A 12,081-nucleotide genomic window follows, 5' to 3' on the forward strand; every position below is an offset into this window, starting at 1 on the left:
TTCTGATCACAGAAACTGGACTTGACACCCTGACTGTTCTGTAAATCCCTGGCTTTGCAGGAATCAGCTTTATAGTGTAGCTGAAAATCAATGAGTCTTTCTATAATTAATCATTATTTCTACTTTATTAACAATGTATTTAAAATTAAAAATAACAGACAAATTTTTTAAAGCAGTATTACTTCTCGTTCTCTACAAGTTAAAACATTGCATAAATAATTTCTGGGAAAAAAAAAATAAATACGTAATTCATTCTCTGAAATGATACCTTTTCTCTCTAGATTCTGGTCCCACATAAAATAACTGAAAAATCTATCAACATTGCAAATTTCCACAGTTTATATTATTTCAGCATAAATTCTACAGGACATATGCAGTATGTGACAATTACTTTCTAACAGTATTCTTTAATGTAAAAACACAAACATTAGTCTGAGTGTTGAGAAGCTAAGAAAAGGAAAGTTGCTGCCAAACGAAAGCCTTATCAAAGCTGCATATCCTAAAGACTTTTCTAGAGGAATTAATGACTCAGCAAAGGCTCACTTTTAATGCAGAACCACCACCTTTCTCACAGAGCTTGGCTTGCACAGTTTTAGTGCTACAGAGTGTGTGGCCAGATAATCCAAACTACAGACTAGAAAATGTAAATGGACGTATCTAAGCTGATATTAAAGACAAATGTGTTCTAGGAAATAAGGAATAATCAGTATCTTCTATGTTAAACTAGGTATAATGTTAGCTGTTTACAGGACAAACATCAGAGAGGTTATCCAGCTTGAGAGGAGCATCTTTTTCATAAATCTGCTCCATTTAGAAGAATTTATTGAATTGCTCAAAGTATTGTTCCTAAATCAATAGGGTTTTACTTGCCAAATCTCAGTTTTGAATTTGTCAACCCCATAATCTTTTAATAAAAAGTATGAAATAGATTTGTCACACTTCTGTTTTGAGAACACTAGTGTCATATTTTGATTTCTGTGTTCGAGAGGAAACACCTGGCGCATGAGGACATCTGATAGTGTGTTAATTTTCCAACAATTTGATTTCATTCACCATAACCTGAAATCCCTGCTACCCCTAACTTTCTACAGCTCCTTTGGAGAGTGCTAACTCTCCTGGTGCTTCCCTAATTGCAAGCTTGTCCTGCATCATTGTCTGGGAAAGGAATCTCAATATTCTTTTCACATAAAGTGAGTGGAGGGGTTTCTAGCAAAGCGTGATTGTCACCACAACAGCTTCACTTTCCTCTGCCTTCCTACTCGTACAGGACACACAAACTCCAAGGACCTCCAAGGGGCACCTGCAGCTCCCTCCAGCTCGCTTTCTCTCATCCTCTTATCAGACCATAAATGCTATAATCTGATAGATTTTTGCCTATGTGAGCCTTTGACCCATCTTAGCAGAAGGAATTGGAACCTACTGCAGTCAGAACATCGTGCTGTGGCCTCTGAGTGCCTTTTGATGGTTCAGAAAACATCCAGAGCTGCTAGTCCGTGTCACCCAGAGCCACCTCCTAATAAGCATTTTCCAGCTCGTGCTGGTTGGATTTGCCGCTCCTGGCTCTGGAGAGATGGGGCTTCTTGTTCTTCTGGGGCCGGGGGGTTTCCTTGCCAAAGTCCTTGAGCTCGGACTGGTTGTGGTAGCGAGTGTAGCGCTTGCACTTGCAGGACGTGGCCGCTCGGAATTTGTAAGTCCGAGTCTCCTGCTGGGGACAGGCCATGAGGATGCGCTGGGTGCGGGTGTGAGCAGGGATGCAGCGGTAATCCAGGGAGCTGTGCCTCCACCACTTGCCCCTGCCGATGGAGTTGGGCAGGAGGTGCGAGGGCTCGCACTGGCCCGAGCACAGCAGCTCCTTGACCGGCTTCAGGCTGCGGCACGGCCCGTCCGTCACATAGCGCGTGGTGCGCATCTCCCTGCAGCTGAACTCGGAGGCATCTGCGGACAGGGAATACATTAATTGCTGTTAATTCCTCCGTTCCTGTTAATTCCTTTATTCCTGCCTGCCTTCCGGGCCAGCTTTGAGAAAGCAGCCACCAAACCCCCCACGCCGCGGTTCCCTGCGCTGTCGGTGGGAAGGAGGAACGGCTTGGGGGAATAAAGGTGTTTTTAAGGACTTATTTTACTTCTCATTATCCTCCTCAGATTTTGTTAGTAATAAAGTCACTTTGTACCTCTAAGCCAAGCTTGTTTTACCCTTGGAGTGTTTTTCTCCTGGTTCTTAGCTCATAAACCTCCAAGGGGTACCTCCAGCTCAGTTTATCTCATTCTCTTATCAGACCATATATGCTATAATCTGATCGATTATTTTTTGTTAATTTTTCTCTCCTCTGCCCAGCTGGGGCAGGGAACAGTGAATGAGTGGCTTTCATGGGTGTCTGGTGTTGTGCCAGTGTCAAACCACAACAGTTCCTGCAGCAGATCTCTCTCTGAATGTCTTGAACAGAAGGTTTTCAAGAGAAATACCTCAAAAGGCTCACTCATGCAGCTCCTGACTATTCAGCTACTCCAGTTGTAGGACCCTTGAATAACAATGTACAATCTGGTGAATAAAATCCACCAGGTACATTTCAGATTTAAATTCTTTTGCAACAACAAAAGTGTTCCTTAAGTGATTTTTAGCTTGCATAATGTGTTCCAGGTTAGAGAAATCACAGGTAATAACAGCACTAAAGAATTCCCACCATTCAGGCCCCAGCTTTTCCAAGTTTCCTACTCTCTGTGGTAATTCCACATGTTCCCACATATCCCCCTCAGAGAGCTAGAGGCATCTTCTGGCTATGAGGAACCTTACAGATTTTTTCCTCTCCTTTTTCTCAATGGATAACTAGAGGCAAATGATGCATTAGAAAATGTAAAATTTCTTAGTATTAAGTACTTAGAAACTTTCCAGTTGTAGGAACTTTTCCCAGAAGTGTCTCTTTTCCCAAATGACATCTTTGGTTAATTGACTTGTTGGGAAGACACAAAATTTGATTTTTAAGTGTTTATCAAATAACTTCATCTAGATAAACACATTAATGTTCTTCTCTTAGTCAAAAGGGCACTTTTAACTCAGGAACAGAACTTGTAGTAGAAGCCTTCAGAGGTCAGCTCACAGAGAAGGCTGTGTCTGTTAAGCCCATTGTCCCCACTGTGTACAAGGTTTAGTTCAGCAAAAGAGAATTCTGACCCTGAATCTTTAGTGACAGAACAGTATTTGTACAGATATTTCAATTTTTGGTTTTCCTGTGAAGTACAGAAACATGATTTTCAGTGCTCACATTTATATTTGTCAAAGTATGTATATATTTTTCAAAGCACAGCTAACAAGATTTCATTTTTTAAAAGTCTGAAGTTCTGCATCAATGAAATTAAGCAACCTTTGTCAGCTGTGACAAAAATCCTGTCAACTGAATTCCATGTGCACTTTAGTCTAACACTAAGTTCCCTAACCATCTAAGAAAATGATGTCTGTCTGTAAATAAAAAAATGTGTTGGAGAAGGTTGTACCTCTATAATGTTCAGACAGTTAAATATCCAGGCACGTGCTGGTGATATATACAGGTGATATTATGTGCATTTATGTTCTGCTCTGTAAATGTGCAGGTGCAAAATCACCCATGGTCTGGTGCAAATGTTCCAGAAATGTCTGGCCACTTTGGATCATAATTTTGATTCCTTATCTTAAAGATGCCAAAACAAGTATGCAAGACCATTGTGTATTTTAAACAACTACCCAGTCTCCTTCAGCCTTTGATTTCTTAAGTTAAGTTGTTTTCCACTTTGAAAAATATGCACGAATCAGTGGGGCAGGTTCCCAGCTGATGTCAGAGTAGTAAGAGGCTAAAAAAGGAAGGTATTCACATGTGCCAAAAACCCCAACCTGCTCTGACCTGATGGTTCCTGGGAGGAACAGAGTGCTCCCCCTCTGTTCAGGAATTTAAGGACCTTTTAAGATCCTTTAAGAACCTTAAAATCATGAAAGAATCTTTTAAGATCACACTCTCAAAGGTATTATTTTTTTTTTTTCCTTTCTTTTAAAATACTGTTAACCCATTGGTTTTAAATACCTTAATGACAGCTGCAGCAGAAATTCACAATTGCCTTCCAGTTGTCCCCAGAAAAAGCAGGCTGGCTAAGATCTACAGTGCACAACAGTGGAAATTCTAAATTTGATCTGTGGCTGTGTTGCTCTGTGCTTTATGCTGTGTGTCTGGAGGACCAAGCTTGCCCTATTTTCCAGTGGAAAACTTTTTTAAAGCTACCTTTGTCTGGTGTTAGCCTTCCATCTTCTGTGTTCTCAAAAGGCTGGTGTCTTGCATCACTGCTAAAGTTAGATATTTGGTCAAGTGCAGTGGCAATGTATCTTGAAGCAATTTTGGCTGCTGGAACCTGACTGAAGATCTGTCTGTCAGCAAAGGACAGCGAGCATCACACTTCTCTCATTTAGCTGAACACAACCTCAATGTGCCAATTTTGATGTGTGATCTTAGTCACAACTGGTGTGGATGTTCCTAAATATTATTAATTTATATTATTGTCTTCACTGTCAACCCACTCCCCCATCCTAATAATAAAGAGGGAAAGATAACTTGTGGTATTTCCTCAGAAAACACAGAGCAGTGTTAAGTAATATCTACTACAGGTTTTATGTATTGGAGTCATCTGCAGAGAGCAGCTGGGCAGAGAGATGATGTTTGCATCAGTAAACTCCAACTTTTTTTTTGTTATGTTTATATTCATATTTCTTCAAGAGTAGATGTAAATCCCTATCACTTAAGGCAGTTGGACCACACCTAAAAGTGTTAATAAACAAATATATATGATAACAAGCATTATTTTATAAATTGCTATGATCCAAAATGGTAATAATGATATTTTTCTTACCGTTAAGCTCTGGAGCTTGTTGTATGTGTCTTCCTCCATGTTTTGCCTGATTCATTGTGTTGTTGTTGCTGAAAGTCGGCTCCATCGGGGTTTCTGTATTTTCAGTGATCTCAGGAATGATTTCTGTAGCATCATTTTTAAACATCTGCCACCCTTGCACAGACTGAAATGTGATTTGTGTCACGACACAGACAGCGCACACAGCCCAAGAGATCTGCATGGTGGCAGCTCACAAACCAGCTTTTCAGCACCCTGACGCTCTCAGATCCCAGGCAAAGGCACATTATTCCCCTTTTTAAAATCCCTTTTAGAACCAAGCCAGCCAATGACTATACAAAGTGGGAAGGGCCAGACAACTCATTCATCTCAGCTTTTGTCAGTGTGAAATAAAATGGGTGTGTGGGGGTGGGTTAGTGACAATATTCTACAACTTTTATGCAAAAAACCTCTCATATCTACCTAATTTTTGAGCCTGGCAACAAATGGTGATAGACAAGACCACAATGAATTGCAACCTGACAAACCTTTCTGCAGTTTTTTCCTAACAATTGTGATTAAAACCTGCTTCTGCCTCCATCCATATTTGAAACTTGGCTGTTGTGTTTTCCAAAGGTTTTTCAGACTTTTAACATTGTTGTTACTCCTCTTCTCTTTGCTGTATAAAGTAAATAAATCTAGAAACTGTAGCTCAGTAGTTCAGTCTCTGCAGGGCAATGATTAGGGTTAGGGTAGCTTTTTCCCTCCCCTTTCCAAAACGAAGAGCTCTACATTTTGTTTCTCAAATATACTGGAAGAAGTAGGGAAGAGCTTCATTTCAATATGAGAAGTCGTTGTGTTTACTTTTCCTTAAAAATAGTTTGCTTGGAATATGTTTTTAGGTTAAACAGCCAGAATGTTGTACATCATAATTTTTGATGTGCTCTTTCTTTCTTTTTAACTCTTTGAAAAACCCACCTAACACATGTTTGCATTTGCTTTAAATTCATTGCATACTACTGTTTCTGCTGCCATTCCGTGAAGTGTTGAATACAGGACATTTGCTCATTTTAAACACAAGAACTTGGCCAGCCATGATTTCCAGCCATGATATAACCAACAAAAAAAGAAAAATGATGACTTTAGGTCTAGGGCATTTATGCCTAAGATGTATTCATGTATCATGTTTCAAAATCTCATCTATGGTATTTTTCCTTGCAAAACCAAGATGATAGTGGTGAAAATATCGGAATTTCCATGTCTCAAAGTCACATACACTTTCAAGTGATTTGCAAATGATGTTAGGCTAAATTCTTTAATCAGAAAGCATCTCAGCCTTTAGGAAGGTTAAGATACCACACTGAGCTTGTCACAGTCACTGAAAACAAAACATTTTCTTAAAGCAGTACAGGGACACGTGTGTCACTGCCATGCTTGTCACAGACTTCCTCATGAAAATATTTCCTGTAGAAGAGATCTAAAAATGATTCAGTCTGACTTTCTCCTGTGACTGTAAGACTCAGAATCGTTTCCAATCCATTCTGGCATGGAATGGGTACAGAAAAGAGGTGTCACCAAATTTAATGTGTAGGTGTGGTGTCCCTTGGTGTGCCCTGGATGCTGAACAGCAGCAATGACCTGGTGACATTTCACCCCTTCATCCCCACACAGACTGATACACCCAGCAGGGCACCGTGGTGCTGAGTGAGCTTCAGCACAGCTGCTCTCTGCAATGCTCCTTTCCTGAAACACTGCTGTCTGAAATGTATTTTAAGGTGCTTTCCTTCCTAGTCTTTTGCTCAGCCAAAAATTAGAAATCAGCATTGTCAGAAGTGCTCTCCTTTCCAAATAATCCAAGAAATGTCTAAAAGAAATCATGAATTGTTTCATACTACAGTGTGGCCTTACTGTCAGTTCCCCTTCCTCCTTTCCTCCAGCCCACACCTTAGGCATCCAACCATCCCAGAAATTACTCTGTTTTTATGGAGGAATCCAGCATACTACTTTCTTTCCACAAGACTTTTTCTCCTCAGTCAGGATATATTCTTAACACATTCTTTAATACAGGCTGCTGTCAAATCATTTGCCTCCAATATGGTGATTATCTTTTCTCTATCATCATCATCATCATCATCATCATCATCATCATCATCATCATCATCATTAGTGGCACTGATTATCTTTCATTAGCTTCCTCCTTTTGTCAGAGCAGTTAATGATGGTCTCACAAACACAGGAAACCAAGCTGCCAGCCATTGCAAATGTTCTTCTAAGCATAATTTTGCCTACCTACATGTAGTAAATGTATTTTTGGCTTAGAGTTGTGAAGGACTTGAAGGACCAGGAACTAAACAAAATTTTGGTGTTATTTTTGTCAGATAGGAATACCACGATGTGTGGGTGTTCTCCAATAGAGCCCTTGGCCAAAGTGACATCAGAGCTTGTGGCAGCTCAGAGTACAGCTGAAAAGCAGAGCAGGAGAGTAGAACAAAGCTGGGTGCTGGTAATCAATTAATCCTTGCTACCTCTTTACCCCCCTGTTTAAATGCCTTCAAAATTGTATGTATTCAAAACTCAGCTTCTGTTATTTTCTTTTCATGTAATATCTGCCTAAAGAATATTTCCAAAAGCTCCCATTGTCAGTGTAGGCCTACTGGAGAGAACCTCATTTAATCAACTGTCACATAAAACATAAAAATCTCCTTGATGTAGCTTCTCTCAAGTACTTAAACAATCAATCCCCTGTATAAATTGTTTTAACATTTATCTGTATAACCCACTTGGAGAAATAATACCAAAACAATTTCTGAATGAAAAAACCAGAAGCTGTATTTAGCCTGTGGCTTAAAATTTCTGTCCATAAACTGGGAGGCAGCCTAATAGATGCCAGGAATGAACCCAAATATCAGACATTCAGATTCCTTAACTACAAAAACATTCTTTCACACACTGTAGCTGCTAGCCTGCTCACAGTCCTTTCTGCAGCAAAGCAGACATGGTCTGTGCTGCAGTCTTCCTAAAAAATTTGCTTTTTGTACTGTTAATGAAGCACAGGAAAAAACCCAAAAGAGTTATCAAGGATAGAGTGTTCTCAGAATGAACCCTCACTACCAGGGTGGGACTGATACCCCTTATATGCAGAGCTGAGCTGCTCTTCCCTTCTCTGAGCTGAAAAATTCCATCCTCAGCCACGTGTTGTGGTTTGCCCACAGCCAGGAGCCAAATCCACTGGGACTGGGGACAGAATCCCAAGGATAAAAGCTCACGGGATGAGATAAAGACATTCTAATAGAAAAGCAAAAGCCACACATGCAAGCAAAGCAGAGAGGAGTGAATTCCTCCTGTGGGCAGTCGTTGTGTTCAGCCACCTCTGGGAGAGCAGGACCCACCCTGTGGAGCTGTTACTGGGGACGAATAACACCACCACTCCAGGCTGTACATGCTGAGCATGGTGCCAAACGGTCTGGAAGATCCATTTGGCCCCTTGGGTACAGCTGTCACAAGGTGTCTCCCCCATTTTCCCACCCCCAGCTCCTCCCCAGCAGAAAAGGTCTCAGCTCTGTGTCAGCCCTACTCAGCAGTAACAAAAACATCTCTGTAAGGTCATCACTGTGCTCAGCACAAACCCAAAACACCCTGGGAATAAAGTTAACCCTACCTCAGCCCAACCCAGTGCTCTAAGAAGGAATCAGAGACATCAGGGGAGCAGGTTCAAGGAGTTAATTTGCATCTTGTACTTAGCCTTTGCTAATGAATTCATTGCTGCTGCTTCCTGAACTCAGGCATCTGAGCAACTGAAATGCTGCCACTGCAACACTACAATGCAAGGAGATAAACTAAACCAGTTTCTGAAATCTGTCACTTCCAGCTTCAGGTGCTCACTCTGCCCACACCTGGGCCAAAGGGGTCTGCTCAGCATCCAAGCCCGAAGCTGTACAGGTGCAGCTGTGGACTATACCTCAAACTTCACACACTGCCCAGGAATTGTTTTTGACACAATTTTGCTTCTCAAACAGTTGTTTGTTTGTTTGTTTGTTTTCCATGATGCAGCCTTTCCCAATCATCTTTTAGCTGTCTCAGAAGAATTCTGCAATGTCACACACTACAGAGTGAATACAACAGGCTGAATGTCGTGATGTGATCTCCTGCAAGAAGCCAAAATAAATGGATTCCTATTCTCCTGTCAGAGACTGCTAAATCATTCTGGTGGCTTGTCTTTTTCAGTGATAAGAATACACTGGATTTACACCACAGCACAGTTCAGGCATTCTGAGATGACTCTCCAGGGAGGACTAACAAGCCTACAGCTCCCTCTGGTGGGTCAGCCAGCCAGCAACACCAGCATACAGGAACTAAAATTAAAAAACACAACCAACACTTGATTATTTCCAGGATTTATTTGCAGAAAACATTAATGGGACACTAATTCTCACCAGCAAATCCTTAAGAGACACCTCTCAGGTTTGTTCTATTTCTAGCTGTACTCACTGGTGAAGCCCAGAATGTAATTTTAGAAAAAGCTTCTGTGCTAAACTAAGAAAGACACCACTAGATAGTCTCTTTGTGCTAAAAACATCATAGTAAACTAGCAGAACTAATATAAAAAATAAAAGAAGGTAAAAAGTCCTGCTTCTGTTTCTGACATCAGAGATTTGATTAGTTCTGGACAACAGAAGGCAGCTCAATGAAAGTATCTAAATGATGAAAATAAACATTGCTAATATTCTTTCTGCTGTTCTTTGCTGAGGAGGAGGAAGATGTATTTGACACAAATTTTTCAACTCAGAAACATTCATTATTGTTATTATACATGGTGCCTTTCACCTCCAAGGCCTTTTAAGAAGATGAATTCTCACATCACCAACCATAATTAGAAAAGGGGGTCCAATTTTAATACAGGCTTAACACCCAAAAATGGAATTACAATACAATGTTTTGTGGCTGCTAGTTCTGCATTCAGATGCCATTAATTCCAAGTTTGAAATAACTTCATGAAACGTTCATTTTTCAGCAGAGCACCATTGTCTCATGAAGTCTTTCTGGCAGTACCTGTGGTGCAGAGCTGCATGTCAGGTACAACCCCTATCCACGCTGTAGTCTCACTGTACGACCAAAGGATGATGAAAGAACTACAAAATCTTATTTTTGCTTTCTATCTTAATTTTTAGTTACAGACTTCTTTTCTATACTTATTCATCAGCTAAGAAAAATTTAGTTCAGTGTGAGTGGGTGAATTTTACATGGATCATCATTTTGTCCATCTGGACTTTCATCTTTGTTCCTTGTCGGAAAATATGAGTAGTTTTTCATCTTTTCTCTTCCCATCCTCTCTAACTTCACTAACTCTTAAGTACAAAAAACCCTAAGCTGTTGCATTTTCTTTCATTGGGCTAGACTTTGCATGGTAGAGATGTTTGTTCCATGAGAGATGCTTATTTTATAGAGACACACTGCTTCTCCACACGCTACCCACACAAAAATTACCACACTGCTATTCATATTAATATAAACATATTAATGTAATTCCTGATTACACTATTTCAGCTGTGGCCAGGAAGTTTCAACTTCAGAAGTAGAGTGTTGCTGTTTGCAACAAACAGTTCTTTTAAAATGTATCTCCCCAAATTAGCATTCTTGTAAGGAAGATCTCACAGCAAAGTGCAGGTGCTCAGCAATTTCAGAGGAATAAGAAGTTCTATTTCTTCCAATACATTCTCAATTTCATATTACATGGAAAGGAAGCTCTCATCCCCATGTTTTATACAATCTTTCCTTCTACAATCAGGAAGAGAAATTTAGAAATATAGAGCATATAATTGTGGATTAGAGGCATACAAGATCTTTCTGGGCAGATAAAATGTGCAGAGGAACTTGCAACATGGCTGTACTTGGAGAGCAAGACTGAGAGAAAGGGTATGATCTATTAATGGAGCAGTGATCTGACATTTTAACTATTTTTAGTCTGTTCTAAAAGCAGAAATGGTTTCATTGCTGAGTTGCCTATCAGTAATTTTAAATATGATATCCTCTCTCACTTTTAAAACCAATTTATGTTGTCTTACTTCTGCCTCTCCACCCTCATATTACGAAACATTTGCTAAATCAGTTTTGTTCTACCGAGACAAATGGGCCAGTTACCATAAGAGTGACCAGTGTCCCATGAAGCAAAAGATTATCTTCAATGTAAGAACACATTCCCCTCTGTTTTGATTTTCAATATTTCTTGATGCTTACAAATACAGAAACATCACCATAAGGTAAACAGACTCAATTTTAATAAACCTTTCTGGTTCCAATCTGACAACTTCCAGCTTTCTTACAATCTACCCAAGAGTAACAAAGGTCTAATGGTTTCTTAGCTCTTTCATGGACTGGAATTTTGACTTCCAAGTAACAGGTGAAAGATAAAGTGCATCCACATGAATTTCCCTTTTCTTCCTTATAGTGCAAATAGGTGTTAAGAGTACATGGTGTGAGACAAGACAAAAAAAAATAAATATCTATGTTTAAAATAAAATTTTTAAAGGGTAGTTTATAAATTAGATTGCAGTATGAAAAGTCAGCATTGTAGAAAAGGTAAGGCCAGTATTCCTATTTCTAAAGCCACTACTCCTATTTCACATAACATTAAATTAGTAACTAGGAATTTTGAAGAAGCAATTAATCTACTCCTGATTAAATGGATCGATGGGAGAAAGCAGACAGGTATGTAATTACTGGAATTGACTACAGCTTATTACTACGGAACCATCCTGATTCAAAGCAAGCACTGGATACTGAGTGACTCTGGAGATGTGACAGGGACACCACGTAGAGTGTTCCTCAACCATCACCTGAAGGACACAACAGAGAAAAGGCTCCTTGATGTGGCAGTTCCACCCTGTGGAAGGAAAAACAGTAAGACTGGAGCTCAAGCTCAAGTTAAAGTTAAACTCACCTTTGGAGTTTAACTTCAAGAATGTTACCTTGCTGTACAGAGCTTCCACTCCCATATCTCCAAACCACAGAACCCCAACAACAGGAGTACAACAATGCATGCATGTCCCTTGTGATTCCTGATTACTAAACTGAGTAGACAAAACTACATCTGGGATCACGTGTTACCAATACAGTGTTTATGTTTAAAACACTGTGTTTCATCCTGGAACTACATCAAAGCACAGGTGATAATGGAACAGTCACTCTGGTTTCTGATGGTTTAACCAACAATTCCATTTTGCAGTGGGAGATTATTTGCAT

At 40.0% G+C, this 12,081-nt stretch overlaps 1 protein-coding gene across 1 annotated transcript; it reads right to left on the reverse strand.

Annotated features, from left to right (window-relative positions):
• Positions 1 to 128: 128 nt before the first annotated feature.
• Positions 129 to 12,031, reverse strand: SOST (sclerostin). The gene is made up of 2 exons (XM_005531494.3): positions 4,867 to 12,031; positions 129 to 1,935 (listed from the first exon to the last, which is right to left on the reverse strand). The coding sequence occupies exons 1-2, from the start codon at positions 5,084 to 5,086 to the stop codon at positions 1,514 to 1,516; spliced, it is 642 nt and encodes a 213-aa protein (XP_005531551.1). The 5' UTR covers positions 5,087 to 12,031; the 3' UTR covers positions 129 to 1,513.
• Between the last annotated feature and the right edge of the window lie 50 nt (positions 12,032 to 12,081).

The sequence above is a fragment of the Pseudopodoces humilis genome, chromosome 29 (assembly GCF_049639895.1).
Source record: "Pseudopodoces humilis isolate 2021_Gansu_Grassland_sample_001 chromosome 29, ASM4963989v1, whole genome shotgun sequence".
NCBI classification, from domain to species: domain Eukaryota; kingdom Metazoa; phylum Chordata; class Aves; order Passeriformes; family Paridae; genus Pseudopodoces; species Pseudopodoces humilis.

Bases quoted from the DNA above. Each gene is read 5' to 3' on its own strand.
- SOST (XM_005531494.3), bottom strand. From the start codon at position 5,086: ATGCAGATCTCTTGGGCTGTGTGCGCTGTCTGTGTCGTGACACAAATC. The intron at 1,936-4,866 runs GTAAGAAAAATA...CCCTGTCCGCAG, and splicing joins ACAAGCTCCAGAGCTTAACG to ATGCCTCCGAGTTCAGCTGC.